The following is a 14,510-nucleotide window of genomic DNA, read 5'->3' on the forward strand; positions in this document are numbered from 1 at the left end:
ATATAGACGTGGCCTAAGTATAAAATGAGATGGCAGATACATACAGACAGATAGGGTAGCAATGAAAAATATTGGTCAGCATGATAGTCAGTGGTCTCAGCACACCAGTGGACTAACTGTTGTTGATTTTTTTGTAGGCGGCATGGCAGAGGAGAGTTTTAAGGTGAGATTTGAAGGAGGATAATGAGGCAGCTGTGCCTCAGATGTGCTGATTCCTTTGGACTTGAGCACACATCTCCCAACACACACACACAAAAGGGAACACTTCCTCCTCGGGGGAGAAAACTCTGATTTGGACAGCTGCCCTAAGGGGTCAAATAATAAAATATTTATGTTTGAAAAATAGCCAAAAAAACCAACAACCACCCAAGCAAACCCTCAAAGGATAGCTTATTACAGAGTACTGTGAAATTTATGCTCAGGCGGGCTGCCACTGCTATACACAAGTTGTATAGGACTATATGCCTCCTTGTGTGGGAAGATTATAAAGGGATGAAATTTCTTGACCCTCCTAAAAGACTAAGAAAGTATTGGGCTGTCATCACCAGATCCTGCTGCCAGTTGCCCTGACTATTGGGCTATCATACCTATCTCTTACTGTGGGTCACCATGTCATAATGTCCAGGGTATTGTTTCCAACAGCTTCTGCTGTCTCCCCACAATCTCCACTTCCTCCCCACAGCAGCTGGCCATGGAGTGGCGAGATTGACTGCAGCCCAGATGGGGAAGAACAATCAGGCAGTAAAGGGATCTTTTTGCCCCACTGTTTAATTCTTAGCCCCTGGCCGCCTCCTCATGAGGCCAGAGAATTCCTTAGTTTACACAAGTTCAAATTCAGCCTTGTATCACTGCCAAAAATAAAGCTGCCATCTGACATGCTCAGTTCCTCTCCATGCATTCACAAAGAATGATAATGTCGGAGGAAATATTGTCCCTCTCAGCCTAAAAATCCCATGACCCGAAGGATATTCTGTGAACAATGTAGTGAGATACAATTCTGTTTCTCAATGGTGTATATGGCTTTCATCTTTGAGATCCAATGATCAGGAAAATCAGTTTCCATCTGTCTTAGTGATACAGTGGGAAACTTTGTGGAAATCTGAGGCTATTCAGAGTCACTCCAAAAGTTTATTTACAACTCTGGCTCCTGTCAGACATTATAGAAAGGAATACAAGTTGTATGGGAAGTTGAAAGAGTCTGAAGTACAAAATGAGAAAACACCATTCTTCAAATGATAGCTTCGGTACTGAGATGAGGTTAGTAGGTACCCACAGTTGCCTCAGCACTATCTGCAAAATTTTCAACCAGCCCTGTCTAGAGTTATAATTCTGATTGGTGCTAGACTCTTTCAGTTTGGGAGAAAATGGCTACCTATAGTTTTGGTCAAAATGAGGTCACAACTGTCATAGCATTCATTCCCAAAGAAAATTTTTAAAAAACATATTCTTTTAAGCAGCAAAGTCCACTCCTTAGGAGCCATGAGAGTCTCAGGGCAGAGAAGTCTTGTCTACTGCATTAAGACCTGGTAAACAGCCAGATGATGATCATAAATTCATCAAAATTTTACATATGGGTCATCCAGTCTTTATCCACTTCCATTTTTGGCAGAAGACTTCTCCACATATTAGTGCCTAGGTGAAGATGGAGGATATATAGAATCATAGAAGATTAGGGTTGTAAGAGACATCAGGAGGTCATCTAGTCCAACTCCCTGCTCAAAGTAGGAACAACCACAACTAAATTATTCCAGCCAGGGCTTTGTCAAGCCAGGCCTTAGAAACCTCTAAGGGTGGAGATTCCATCATCTCCCTGGGTAACCCATTCCAGTGCTTCACCACCCTCCTATAATCTCTTCATAAACATTCAGTACAAAATGTTCTGCCTAAAGGATTTAATAAAGGACACCACATATCCCTTATATCGAAAAGATGATAGTGAAATAGTTTCACTATGATAGTGAAACAGTTTTTCCTGATATCCAACCTAGACCTCTCCCGCTGATACTTGAGACCATTGCTGCTTGTTCTGTCATCTGCTGCCACTGAGAACAGCTCCATCCTCTTTGGAACTCCCGTTTAAGTAGTTGAAGGTTGCTATGAAATCCTCCCTCATTCTTCTCTTCTGCAGACTAAATAATCCCAGTTCCCTCAGCCTATCCTCGTAAGTCATGTGCCACAGCCCCCTAATCATTTTCGTTGCCCTCCACTGAACTCTCTCCAGTTTGTCCACATCCTTTCTGTAGTGGGAGGGGGGGCACTCCAGATGTGGCCTCACCAGTGCCGAATAGAGGTGAATAATCACTTCCCTCGATCTGCTGGCAGTGCTGCTACTAATGCAGCCCAATATGCCGTTAGCCTTCTTGGCAACAAGGGCACACTATTGACTCATATCCAGCTTCTCGTCCACTGCAATCCCCAGGTCCTTTTCTGTAGAACTGCCTCTTATCCAGTCGGTACCCAGACTGTAGCAGTGCATGGGATTCTTCCATCATAAGTGCAGTACTCTGCACTTGTCCTTGTTGAACCTTGCTGAACCTCTCGGATTTTCTTTTTTCTTTCTTTTCTATAATATACCTCCTGTTGGATGTTCATATTTAAGGGATGATCCTGCTTCCCATCCTGGGGGCAAACTGTTGTACAAATCCCATTGTAATGGATCTCTGGATCTTATTACTCAAAGAATAAGATTTTTCTTTATCTGTGCTTTCAGGTAAGCATAGATACATTTCCCCTAATTTTTGGTGACGTGTTCTTCGAAAAATTAAGAGCCACTAGCTAAAAGACCTGTGAGAGTCTGTGAAAGGTTTTTGGAAGGTAATACAGAAGAGTTGCTCTCCTATAGTTGGAGTTCTTTGAATAGATTATTTGTATGTATTCATGGTCTTGGGTTTCACCTGCACACTACCACCCCAATGCTGGGACTCTCTAAAAAGCTGATCATTGCCAGCCTATGAGGATCCTGTTTGAAGACGCGGAGTCCTTCAGGTAAGGTTATGTAAGGAGGCATGGCCTCCACGTACTTTAATTTCTTTCTACTTCCTCAGAGGCTAATATGGAGTCCAAAGAAGTCAGGCGGGAGGGGGAGGAAGTCTAGATCTATTGTCCGTCTACGTGAATTCCAGTCAGAAGTGTGTATCTTTTCTTTTGCTTTTGAGTATTTCCTATATAGATTTTGGCTCTTGGAAGATGTGCAAGCAGTAACCAATCATTAGGAGGTATGAATGAGAGGGATATTTAATTGAACAGTGATTGCAGAATTGCAATGTTCTACAATTTGGACTTCTTTACACCAGTCATCTATTTTTCTTTGTGCTGCTTTGCATTAGTTAATATCTGATACAGTAACTCCTTTTAAGTCACTACCTACTCGCTACACTAAGTAGTGCCTTACTCTATTGCTATTGTGTTACCTAAAATTTATCACCCAATTAATTGCAATACTCTCTGCAAAAGTCTCTCACTTATTGAGATGACTCCTCCAGATCAAAATCTTTTCAAGGCCTTCATTCAGGGCATAGTTTATTCTTTGAAAGACCTCCTCTCCTTCCCCCCCCAGTTTAAAACAAGTTCCACATATAAACCTTGTCTTTCCCCTCAACCTGGGGTCTTCTGCAGGGCCCAGAGACTTCTTTCCTCTCATTTCTATCCCCTTGTTCAGGGCCTGCCACAAGAGCCAGTCTCGAATCTGCAGACCTACTTCCAACTGAGCCACTTGCTGGCTTTTAGCTGATTAATCACAGGTGAAGCTAGGCCTAACTTCCCTTCAAGAGCCAGCCACTCTGACAAATGCTAATGGCAATAAATATATAGGTAATTTTCTCTGAAAATATAACAAATAAAATAGATCTTAACATGACTTCTTTAAAGGCTTTTAAAAATTACTTGAAGAAGCATTCAAAAGAAATGTCTCTGAAAAGGATATCCTAGTCACATGGAGCATATTGTACATATGGACTGTTACTAATAGGTCTTCAAAAAAATCTGTTTCACATTTTTTCCCACTTTTCTGATGACCTACAATAGCAAACCGGGACTCAAAATATTATATCAGAGAGAAAGATACCACAAGTCATTAGGGCCCCAAACTGGCAAACACTTAAGCATGTGGAGAAAGCTACTAGGGGAGAGGCTGTTCTAGATTTGGTTTTGACAAATATGAAGGAACTGGTTGAGAATTTGAAAGTGGAAGGAGACTTGGATGAAAGTGATCATGAAATGGTAAAAACAACGAAATGGCACCTTAAAGACTAACAGATTTATTTGGGCATAAGCTTTCATTGGTTAAAAAAAAACCCCACTTCTTCAGGTAGATGGAGTGAAAATTACAGATGCAGGCATAAATATACTGAAACATGAAGAGAAGGGAGTTACCTTACAAGTGGAGAAACAGTGTTGATAGGGCCAGTTCAATCAGGGTGGATGTGGCTCACTCCCAATAAATAAACCGAGTAAGGAGGGCTTTAAACTAGATTCACTGGGGGAAGGAGACCAAAACTCTGAGGTAAGTGGGGAAGTGGGGTACTGGGAGGAAGCACAAAAAGGAGAGCGCAAGAGGGGAGGACTCCTGCTTCATACTGAGAAAGTGGGATGATCAGCGCGTTATCTTAAGTGCCTGTACACAAATGCAAGAAGCCTGGGAAACAAGCAGGGAGAACGGGAAGTCCTGGCACAGTCAAGGAATTATGATGTGTTTGGAACAACAGAGACTTGGTGGGATAACTCACATGACTAGAGTACTGTCATGGATGGATATAAACTGTTCAGGAAAGACAGGCAGGGCAGAAAAGGTGGGGGAGTTGCACTGTATGTAAGAGAGCAGTATGACTGCTCGGAGCTCCGGTATGAAACTGCAGAAAAACCTGAGAGTCTCTGGATTAAGTTTAGAAGTGTGAGCAACACGGGTGATGTCGTGGTGGGAGTCTGTTATAGACCACCAGACCAGGGGGATGTGATGGACGAGGCTTTCTTCCGGCAACTAACAGAAGTTACTAGATCGCAGGCCCTGGTTCTCATGGGGGACATCAATCACCCTGATATCTGCTGGGAGAGCAATACAGCAGTGCACAGACAATCCAGGAAATTTTTGGAAAGTATAGGGGACAATTTCCTGGTGCAAGTGCTGGAGGAACCACTAGGGGCAGAGCTCTTCTTGACTGGCTGCTCAGAAACAGGGAAGAATTAGTAGGGGAAGCAAAAGTGGATGGGAACCTGGGAGGCAGTGACCATGAGATGGTCGAGTTCAGGATCCTGACACAAGGAAGAAAGGAAAGCAGCAGAATACAGACCCCGGACTTCAGAAAAGCAGACTTTGACTCCCTCAGGGAACTGATGGGCAGGATCCTCTGGGAGAATAACAGGAAAGGGAAAGGAGTCCAGGAGAGCTGGCTGTATTTTAAAGAATCCTTATTGAGGTTGCAGGAACAAACTATTCCAGTGTGTAGAAAGAATAGTAAATATGGCAGGCGACCAGCTTGGCTTCACAGTGAAATCCTTGCTGATCTTAAACACAAAAAGAAGCTTACAAGAAGTGGAAGATTGGACAAATGACTGTGGAGGAGTATAAAAATATTGCTCAGGCATGCAGGAGTGATATCAGGAAGGCCAAATCATAATTGGAGTTGCAGCTAGCAAGGGATGTTAAGAGTAACAAGAAGGGTTTCTTCAGGTATGTTAGCAACAAGAAGACGGTCAAGGAAAGTGTGGGCCCCTTACTGAATGAGGGAGGCAACCTAGTGACAGAGGATGTGGAAAAAGCTAATGTACTCAATGTTTTTTTTGCCTCCATCTTCACAAACAAGGTTAGCTCCCAGACTACTGCACTGGGCAGCACAGTATGGGGAGGAGGTGACCAGCCCTCTGTGGAGAAAGAAGTGGTTCAGGACTATTTAGAAAAGCTGGACGTGCACAAGTCCATGGGGCTGGATGCACTGCATCCAAAGGTGCTAAAGGAGTTGGCGGATGTGATTGCAGAGCCATTGGCCATTATCTTTGAAAACTCATGGCGATCGGGGGAGGTCCCGGATGACTAGAAAAAGGCTAATGTAGTGCCATCTTTAAAAAATTGAAGGAGGAGAATCCGGGGAACTACAGGCCAGTCAGCCTTACCTCGGTCCCTGGAAAAATCATGGAGCAGGTCCTCAAGGAATCAATTCTGAAGCACTTAGAGGAGAGGAAAGCGATCAGGAACAGTCAACATGGATTCACCAAGGGCAAGTCATGCGTGACTAATCTAATTGCCTTCTATGATGAGATAACTGGCTCTGTGGATGAGAGGAAGGCAGTGGATGTGTTATTCCTTGACTTTAGCAAAGACTTTGATACGGTCTCCCACAGTGTTCTTGCCCACAAGTTAAAGAAGTATGGGCTGGATGAATGCACTATAAGGTGGATAGAAAGCTGGCTAGATTGTCAGGCTCAACGGGTAGTGATCAATGGCTCCATGTCCAGTTGGCAGCCGGTATCAAGTGGAGTACCCCAAGGGTCTGTCCTGGGGCTGGTTTTGTTCAATAACTTCATTAATGATCTGGAGGATGGCGTGGACTGCACCCTCAACAAGTTTTCAGATGACACTAAACTGGGAGGAGTGGTAGGTAGGATACAGAGAGACCTAGACAAATTAGAGGATTGGGCCAAAAGCAATCTGATGAGGTTCAGCAAGGACAAGTGCAGAGTCCTGCACTTAGGACAGAAGAATCCCATGCACCGCTACAGACTAGGGACCGAATGGCTAGGCAGCAGTTCTGCAGAAAAGGACCTAGGGGTTATAGTGGATGAGAAGCTGGATATGAGTCAACAGTCTGCCCTTGTTGCCACGAAGGCTAATAGCATTTTGGGCTGTATACGTAGGGGCATTGCCAGCAGATCGAGGGACGTGATCGTTCCCCTCTATTCGACATTGGTGAGGCCTCATCTGGAGTACTGTGTCCAGTTTTGGGCCCCTCACTACAAGAAGGATGTGGAAAAATTGGGAAGAGTCCAGCAAAGGGCAACAAAAGTGATTAGGGGCCTGGAGCAGATGACTTATGAGGAGAGGCTGAGGGAACTGGGATTGTTTAGTCTGCAGAAGAGAAGAATGAGGGGGATTTGATAGCTGCTATCAGCTACCTGAAAGGGGGTTCCAAAGAGGATGGACCTAGACTGTTCTCAGTGGTACCAGATGACAGAACAAGGAGTAATGGTCTCAAGTTGCAGTGCGGGAGTTTAGGTTGGATATTAGGAAAAACGTTTTCACTAGGAGGGTGGTGAAGCACTGGAATGGGTTACCTAGGGAGGTGGTGGAATCTCCTTCTGTAGAGGTTTTTAAGGTCAGGCTTGAGAAAGCCCTGGCTGGGATGATTTAGTTGGGGATTGATTCTACTTTGAGCAGGGGGTTGGACTAGATGACCTCCTGAGGTCTCTTCCAACCCCGATATTCTATGATGAGGAGGTGTCAGTATCAAGGGAGGGAAAATTTGCTTTTGTAGTGAGCCAGCCACTTCCAGTCCCTATTCAAGCACAAATTAATGGTGTTAAATTTGCAAATGAATTGTAGCTCTGCAGTTTCTCTTTGAAGTCTGTTTTTGACTTTTTTTTTTTTTTTAAGTATGGCTGCTTTTAAATCTGTTATAGAATGTCCAGGGAGATTGAAGTGTTCCCCTACTGACATGAAATGGTAAAGTTCATGATTCTAAGGAATGGTAGGAGGGAAAACAGCGAAATAAAGATAATGGATTTCAAGAAGGCAGACTTTAGCGAACTCCGTAGGTAAGATCCCATTGGAAGCAAGTCTAAGGGAAAAACAATTGAAGACAGTTGGCAGTTTTTCCCAACAGACATTATTAAGTGTAGGCACTGACTCTGTGGGTACTCTGGGGCTGGAGCACCCACGGGGAAAAATTGGTGGGTGCTCTGCACCCACCGGCAGCTCCCTGCCCCGCCTCCCCACCCAAGCTTGCTTCCGCCTCCCCTTAGCACGCCGCCACGTCCTGCTTCTCCCGCCTCCCTCCCAGCGCTTGCGCTGCAGAACAGCTGTTTTGCGCGGCAAGTGCTCGGAGGGGTGAGGAGGAGGAACATGACATGCTTGGGGAAGAGGCGGGGCTGAAGCAGGAATTTGGGGAGGGGTCCAATAGGGGCAGGGAGGGGGTGGAGTCGGGCCAGGGCCTGGGGGCGCAAGCACCCACCGGTGCCAAGGAAAGTTGGTACCTCTGTTAGTAAGGGCAAAAGAGAAAACTATCCCACTGCTTAGGAAAGATAAGAAGTGTGGCAAGAGATCACCCTGGCTTAACCAGGAGATCTTCAATGATCTAAAAATCAAAAAAGAGTGGTACAAAAAGTGGAAATTAGGTCACATTACAAAGGATGAATATAAAAAAATAACAAGTATGTACAGACAAAATTAGAAAGGCCAAAGCACAAAAGGAGATCAGACTAGCTAGAGACATAAAGGGTAACGAGAAAACATTCTACAGATACATTAGAAGCAAAAGGAAGACCAAGGAGAGGGTAGGCCCATTACTCAATGGGGGGGGGGGGGGCGGGAAACAATAACAGGAAATGTGGAAATGGCAGGGGTGCTTAATGACTTTTTTGTTTCGGTTTTCACCAAGAATGTTGGTGGTAATTGGATGTCTAACATAGTGAATGCCAGTGAGAATGAGGTAGGATCAGAAGAGGCTAAAATAGGGAAAGAACAAGTTAAAAATTGCTTAGACAAATTACATGTTTTCAAGTCACCAGGGCCTGATGAAATGCATCCTTGAATACTTACGGAACTGACTGAGGAGATATTGAGCCATTAGCGATTATTTTTGAAAAGTCATGGAAGACAGGAGAGATTCCAGGAGACTGGAAAAGGGCAAATATAGTGCCAATCTATAAAAAGGGAAATAAGGACAACCTGGGGAATTACAGACCAGTCACGTTAACTTCTGTACACGGAAAGATAATGGAGCATATAATTAAGCAATCAATTTGCAAACATAATAAGGTGATAAATAAGTCAGCATGGATATGTCAAGAACAAATCGTGTCAAACCAACCTGATAGCTTACTTTGACAGGGTAATAAGCTTTGTGGATGGGGGGGAAGTGGTAGATGTGGTATATCTTGACGTTAGTAAAGCTTTTGATACTGTCTCGCATGACCTTCTCATAAACAAACTAGGTAAATGCAACCTAGATGGAGCTACTATAAGATGGGTGCAAAACTGGTCAGAAAACTGTTCCCAGAGAGTAGTTATCAGTAGTTCACAGTCATGCTGGAAGTTCTTGGTCTGGTTCTGTTCAATATCTTCATCAATGCTTTAGTTAATGGCCTAGAGCAGAGGTGGACAAACTACGGCTGCTGGCCGGATCCGGCCTGTCAGGGCTTTGGATCTGGCTCGCAGGATTGACACCTCCATAGTGCTGAGAGCCTCGCGCCCCTTCCAGAAGCAGCCAGCACCACGTCCCTGCAGCCCCTGGGGAGGGCAGAGGGCTCAGTGTGCTGCCCTCGCCTGCAGGCACCGCCCCCTGCAGCTCCCCTTGGCCAGGAATGGGGAACAGCAGCCAACGGGAGCTTCGGGGGAGGTATCCACAGGCAAGGGCAGTGCACGGAGCCCTCTGCTTCCCCTCCCCCAGGGGCCGCAGGGACGTGGTGCTGACTGCTTCTGGGAGTGGCACGGGGCCAGGGCAGGCAGGCAGGGAGCCTGCCCTGAGCCCAGTGTGTGCCACTGCCACCCTGGAGCTGTTCCAGGTAAATGGCACCGGGCCGGAGCCTGGGCCCCGAACCCCTCCTGCACCCTACTCCCCAACTCCCTGCCCTGAGCCCCCTGCTACACCCTGCACCCCTCCTGCACCCCAACCCCCTGCCCGAAGCCCCCTGCTGCACCTTGCACCCCCTCCTGCACCCGAACACTCTTCCCTGAGCCCCCTCTTATGCCCCGCACCCCTCCTCTGCCCCAACCCCTTGCCCTGAGCCCCTTCCTGCACACCGCACCACATCCCACACACTCTCCCACACCCCTGCCCCAGCCCTACATTCATGGCCCTGCATGCAATTTCCCCACCCAGATGTGGCCCTCGGGCAAAAAAGTTTGCCCACCCCTGGCATAGAGAGTACACTTATAAAGTTTGCAGATGATACCAAGCTGGGAGGGGTTGCAAGTGCTTTGAAGGATAAGATTAAAATTCAAAATGATCTGGATAAACTGGAGAAATGGTCTGAAGTAAATACGATGGAATTCAATAAGGACAAATGCAAAGTACTCCACTTAGGAATTGTCAAGATCAGAGGACAAAAAGAGGGATGATACATTTTCAGGGGTGGAGTGTGAAGGAAAGCAGTTTAATTCTGAGGATTAAGGCCACAATTTGACAGTCAGAGAAACCACAACAGGTAACAGCATAAATATGCTTTGAATTAACTCAACAGCAAAAATTGAAACTCTTGTAAAGAGCAAAGAGGAAAAAATAGAAAGTATTGTTGGAGCCCAGTATTCTATTTCAAACTAGAAAATTAATAATTTTTAAAAGTTACTTTTTAGAGTTACAGTGCTTTCAGATGTTTTGATCTGTTTGCTGTGATATTTTTGTTGGATACATTCACAAAACTTCCCCATAATGAAGTTTTTTTTTCCAAGAATGAACGGTTATATAACTTACATAATTGTCAAATCAACATACTGTCCTATTCTGAGATAAATTGAAGCCATCTGATGTTACTATCATTTGAATATTGATTTTGACAGTGATAGCTTGTTTCACACTATAGATGAAATTGGAAAGTTGGCAATTATCAAATGTTTGCTAATTTTGTTAGAATGAAAACTGTTCAGAGCTATAATTGTATTTTTCTGACAAGTAGAATTATTATTCTCTCTTGCAGGGGATCTTTCCTGCTAACTATATTCACTTGAAAAAGGCAATCGTCAGTAACAGAGGGTGAGTATTCTTCTTGATTATTAAGAAGTTGCCTCATTTGTGTAAATGGAGAGAATCTGAGAAATGATCTGGTTGGAATTTTGAAGGGATATTGTCAAAAACTCCCCCCCTCAAATTTATTATTTTTTCTTTCTTGTTGTGTATGATACTTAGGGCTCTACCAAATTCACAGCCATGAAAAATGCATCACAGACTGTGAAATCTGGTCTCTCCCCGTAAAATCCAGTCTTTTGTGTGCTTTTACCCTATACTATACTGATTTCATGGAGAGACCAGCCTTTTCCAAATTGGGGGTCCTGACCCAAAAGGGAGTTGCAGGGAGGTTGGAAGGTTATTTTAGGGGGGTTGCAGTATTGCCACCCTTTCTTCTGCGCTGTCTTCAGAGCTGGGTGGCTGGAGAGCAGCGGCTGTTTGCAGGGGGCCCAGCTCTGAAGGTAGCGCCCCGCCAGGAGCGATGCAGAAGTAAGGGTGGCAATACGATACCATGCCACCCTCATTTCTGCTTTGCTGCCTTCAGAGCTGGGTGGCTGGAGAGTGGCGGCTGCTGTCTGAGGACCCAGCTCTGCAGGCAGCAGCACAGAAGTAAGGGTGTCAATATCATACCATGCCATCCTTACTTCTGTGCTGTTGCTGGTGGTGGCTCTGCCTTCAGATCTGGGCTCCCAGCTAGCAGCTGCCACGCTCCAGCTGCCCAGCTGTGAAGGCAGCACTGCCGCCACCTGCAGCAGCACAGAAGTAAGAGTAACATATCGCAACCCCCCATACAATAACCTTGTGACCGCCCCCACCCCCAACTCCTTTTTGGGTCACAACTCCTACAATTACAACACCATGAAATTTCAGATTTAAATAGCTGAAATCATGAAATTTATGATTTTAAAAATCCTGTGAGAGTGAAATTGATCAAAATGGACTGTAAATTTGGTAGGGTCCTAATGATACTCTTTGAACCTTGAAAATCAAATGTCATTCTGTGGGGTTCTGTCCTCCATATATCAATGTCCCAATTGTATTTTTAATATTGGAAGAACAAAAATGACTGTGTTTACACTCCTCTGGTTGTGCACTAGAAAAGTAACATATGGATGATGTCATCAGTAATATGTACACTTTTAAGAAACCATTCACACTCCCTACTCACTGTTCTCTAACTTACATGGGCTCACTTTGATTGATTATAGTATGCTAAGGGAGCACAGATATGCAGCTAGCACCTCTTATTTTGCTGTGATCAGACCTTCAGTTACTTCTAATGATTCTTAGCCTCCTAAGTGCTTAAGTTACTTTTGAAAATTGAACTAGGAGTATCATTTTCAAAAGCATCAAAGATCCAAAGTACCCCTTTTTTCAAAAGGGACATAGGCAGACACTTTTGAAAATTTTACTTTGTGTGTGTAAAAGAGTGTCCTGATGATGAAGTCTAGGTATTGTCATCTAGGAGCAGAGTTTGATATTAATATACAATAACTCAGGGCACATCTTTAAAAATTTGATCAGCTGTACACAGTCAAAACTTGGGAACAGAAGGCCTTGCTGTTCTATGACCCCTTTCATGCAATATTTTGTTGACATTACATGTTTCAAGAGAAAGTAACTAAGCTAATAACTTAGAAGGGGGACTTGACACTTCAAAGTAAGTATCAGGCTGTTGAACCATTACAGGCTGAAAAAAAATCTGTGCATTGGGTGGTGTTATGTACCAAAGAAATATAAACTTCCGAAGGAAACAATGAGATCAGTAAAAACAACGAGGAGTCCTTGTGGCACCTTAGAGACTAACACATTTATTTGGGCATAAGCTTTCGTGATGAAGTGGGTTCTAGCCCACAAAAGCCCAAATAAATGTGTTAGTCTCTAATGTGCCACAAGGACTCCTCATTGTTTTTGCTGATACAGACTAACACGGCTACCACTCTGAAATGAGATCAGTGACCCACAAAGCAGCAAAATCGGCGTATGAACCATTGAAGGCAACATCTCCTTGCTTCCATGAGGCATTAGCAACTAAGACTGAGCTACAGAAATGCTGGAGATCATTGCTGTGAAGAACTGCTCTGGCATATTGAGGAACTGTATGAGTGCAGGGCAAAACAATCAAGGGATACAGAAACAGTGTCCAAAACAAAGCCAGTAATAAGAGCAACAGAGAGCTGGAACTAACCTAAATGGCTGCAGTCGCATAAGGGGGCTTCTTAGCTGTGTTCAGAAAGGAATATAAAAGTAGCACGTTCTAGAAGGCACTGAGGTATTGGCGGGTGATTTCAGAAGGCCAAATATCTTGCCTACTGGTACTTCAGGTCGTTGAGATCTAGGGGAGTTCCAGCCTTTCTTATTCTAGGGAGTTGAGATCCAAGAGTAGGAATCTAGTTACTATTCACAGACAAAAACCTATATTAAACTAAAGTGAAAGTTGAGAGTACACATCAGGTAACATGGGATAAAAAAAATTCAAAGAATGTTGTAACTATCCCCAAAATAAACATTGCAAATCCAGGACCACGACCACTAAAATGTCTTAATCATGATTGAATGGTTGCTCCATGGTATCACTTTTCTGTCAACGTACATGCCTGTATTGTATGTAGCATTTTGATTGTGTATAGACATTGTGCCATCATATAATCTAAAACCTTATTGTAATGCAGAGATGTAAGGGATTGAGGCCGATATCCTCAAAAGATATTTAGGAACCTAACTCCCACTGATTTCAATGGGAATTAGGTGCCTAAATGCCTTTGAGGATCTGGGCCTCAGTGTTAGGTGTGCTGTGGAAATATTGGCCAAGATTTTCGGAAGTGTCTAGTGATTTGGGGTGCTTCCAAGTTTTCAGTGACCAATTTGAGACACCATAAAAGGGCCTGATTTCAGAGGGCAGGTGCTCAGCACTTTCTGAAAAGAGATTCAAATTGAGCACCAAAATCTTGAGGCACCGAAAGTTGCAATTTTTCTGAATTTATAACTCTGCATTGCACACTCCTTAATCATCAGAATTTCTCCCAGCCAGCCAAGAAGATATTATAGGAGATGTAGGAAGGATCTGATAGAGGGAGGGATCCCATTCCTGCATTCCAAACCAGTGCACTGATATCCTAGTTCAGCGGTTCTCAAACTGGGGTCTGCGAGGGTACCCCATGGGATCCGCGGGCCCTGCTGATCAACTACTCCGCATCCCTCCCTCAATTCCTCCCGCTCCGTCCCCGGACCTCCTGCATGCCAGGGAACAGCTGTTCAGCGGCTTGCAGGAGGAGCAGGGACGGAGTGCTCTCAGGGGAAGGGGTGAAATCATGTTTGGAACTGCCAGCCCTGCTGATCAACTCCTCCCCCTCCCTCCCAGTGCCTCCTGCATGTCAGGGAACAGCTGTTCGGCAGCGTGCAGGAGGCACGGGGATGGGGCGTACTTGGGGGTGGGGGAAGAAAGAGGCGGGGAAGAGGAGGGACGGGTGGGACAGGAGCAGGAAGAGGTGGGGCAGGGGTGGGATCTTGGGGGAAGGGGTGGAGTGGGGACAGGACATGGGGCTGAGCGGGGGTTCGCAAAAATATTTAAATCAAAATGGGGGTCCTCGGGTTGCTAAAGTTTGAGAACTGCTGTCCTAGTTCATTGTGTGTATAGTT

At 44.8% G+C, this 14,510-nt stretch overlaps 1 protein-coding gene across 6 annotated transcripts in view; it reads left to right on the forward strand.

Moving 5' to 3' along the window:
• The window catches only part of DOCK3 (dedicator of cytokinesis 3), a 628,721-nt gene that overhangs the window by 159,465 nt on the left and 454,746 nt on the right, over positions 1 to 14,510 (forward strand). For all 6 annotated transcript variants that reach the window (XM_074958290.1, XM_074958294.1, XM_074958289.1 and 3 more), the window contains exon 4: positions 10,843 to 10,898. In XM_074958290.1, the coding sequence (XP_074814391.1) occupies positions 10,843 to 10,898 (56 nt within the window). The remainder of the gene's footprint in view (positions 1 to 10,842; positions 10,899 to 14,510) is intronic.

The sequence above is a fragment of the Natator depressus genome, chromosome 7, assembly GCF_965152275.1.
Source record: "Natator depressus isolate rNatDep1 chromosome 7, rNatDep2.hap1, whole genome shotgun sequence".
Lineage (NCBI taxonomy): Eukaryota > Metazoa > Chordata > Testudines > Cheloniidae > Natator > Natator depressus.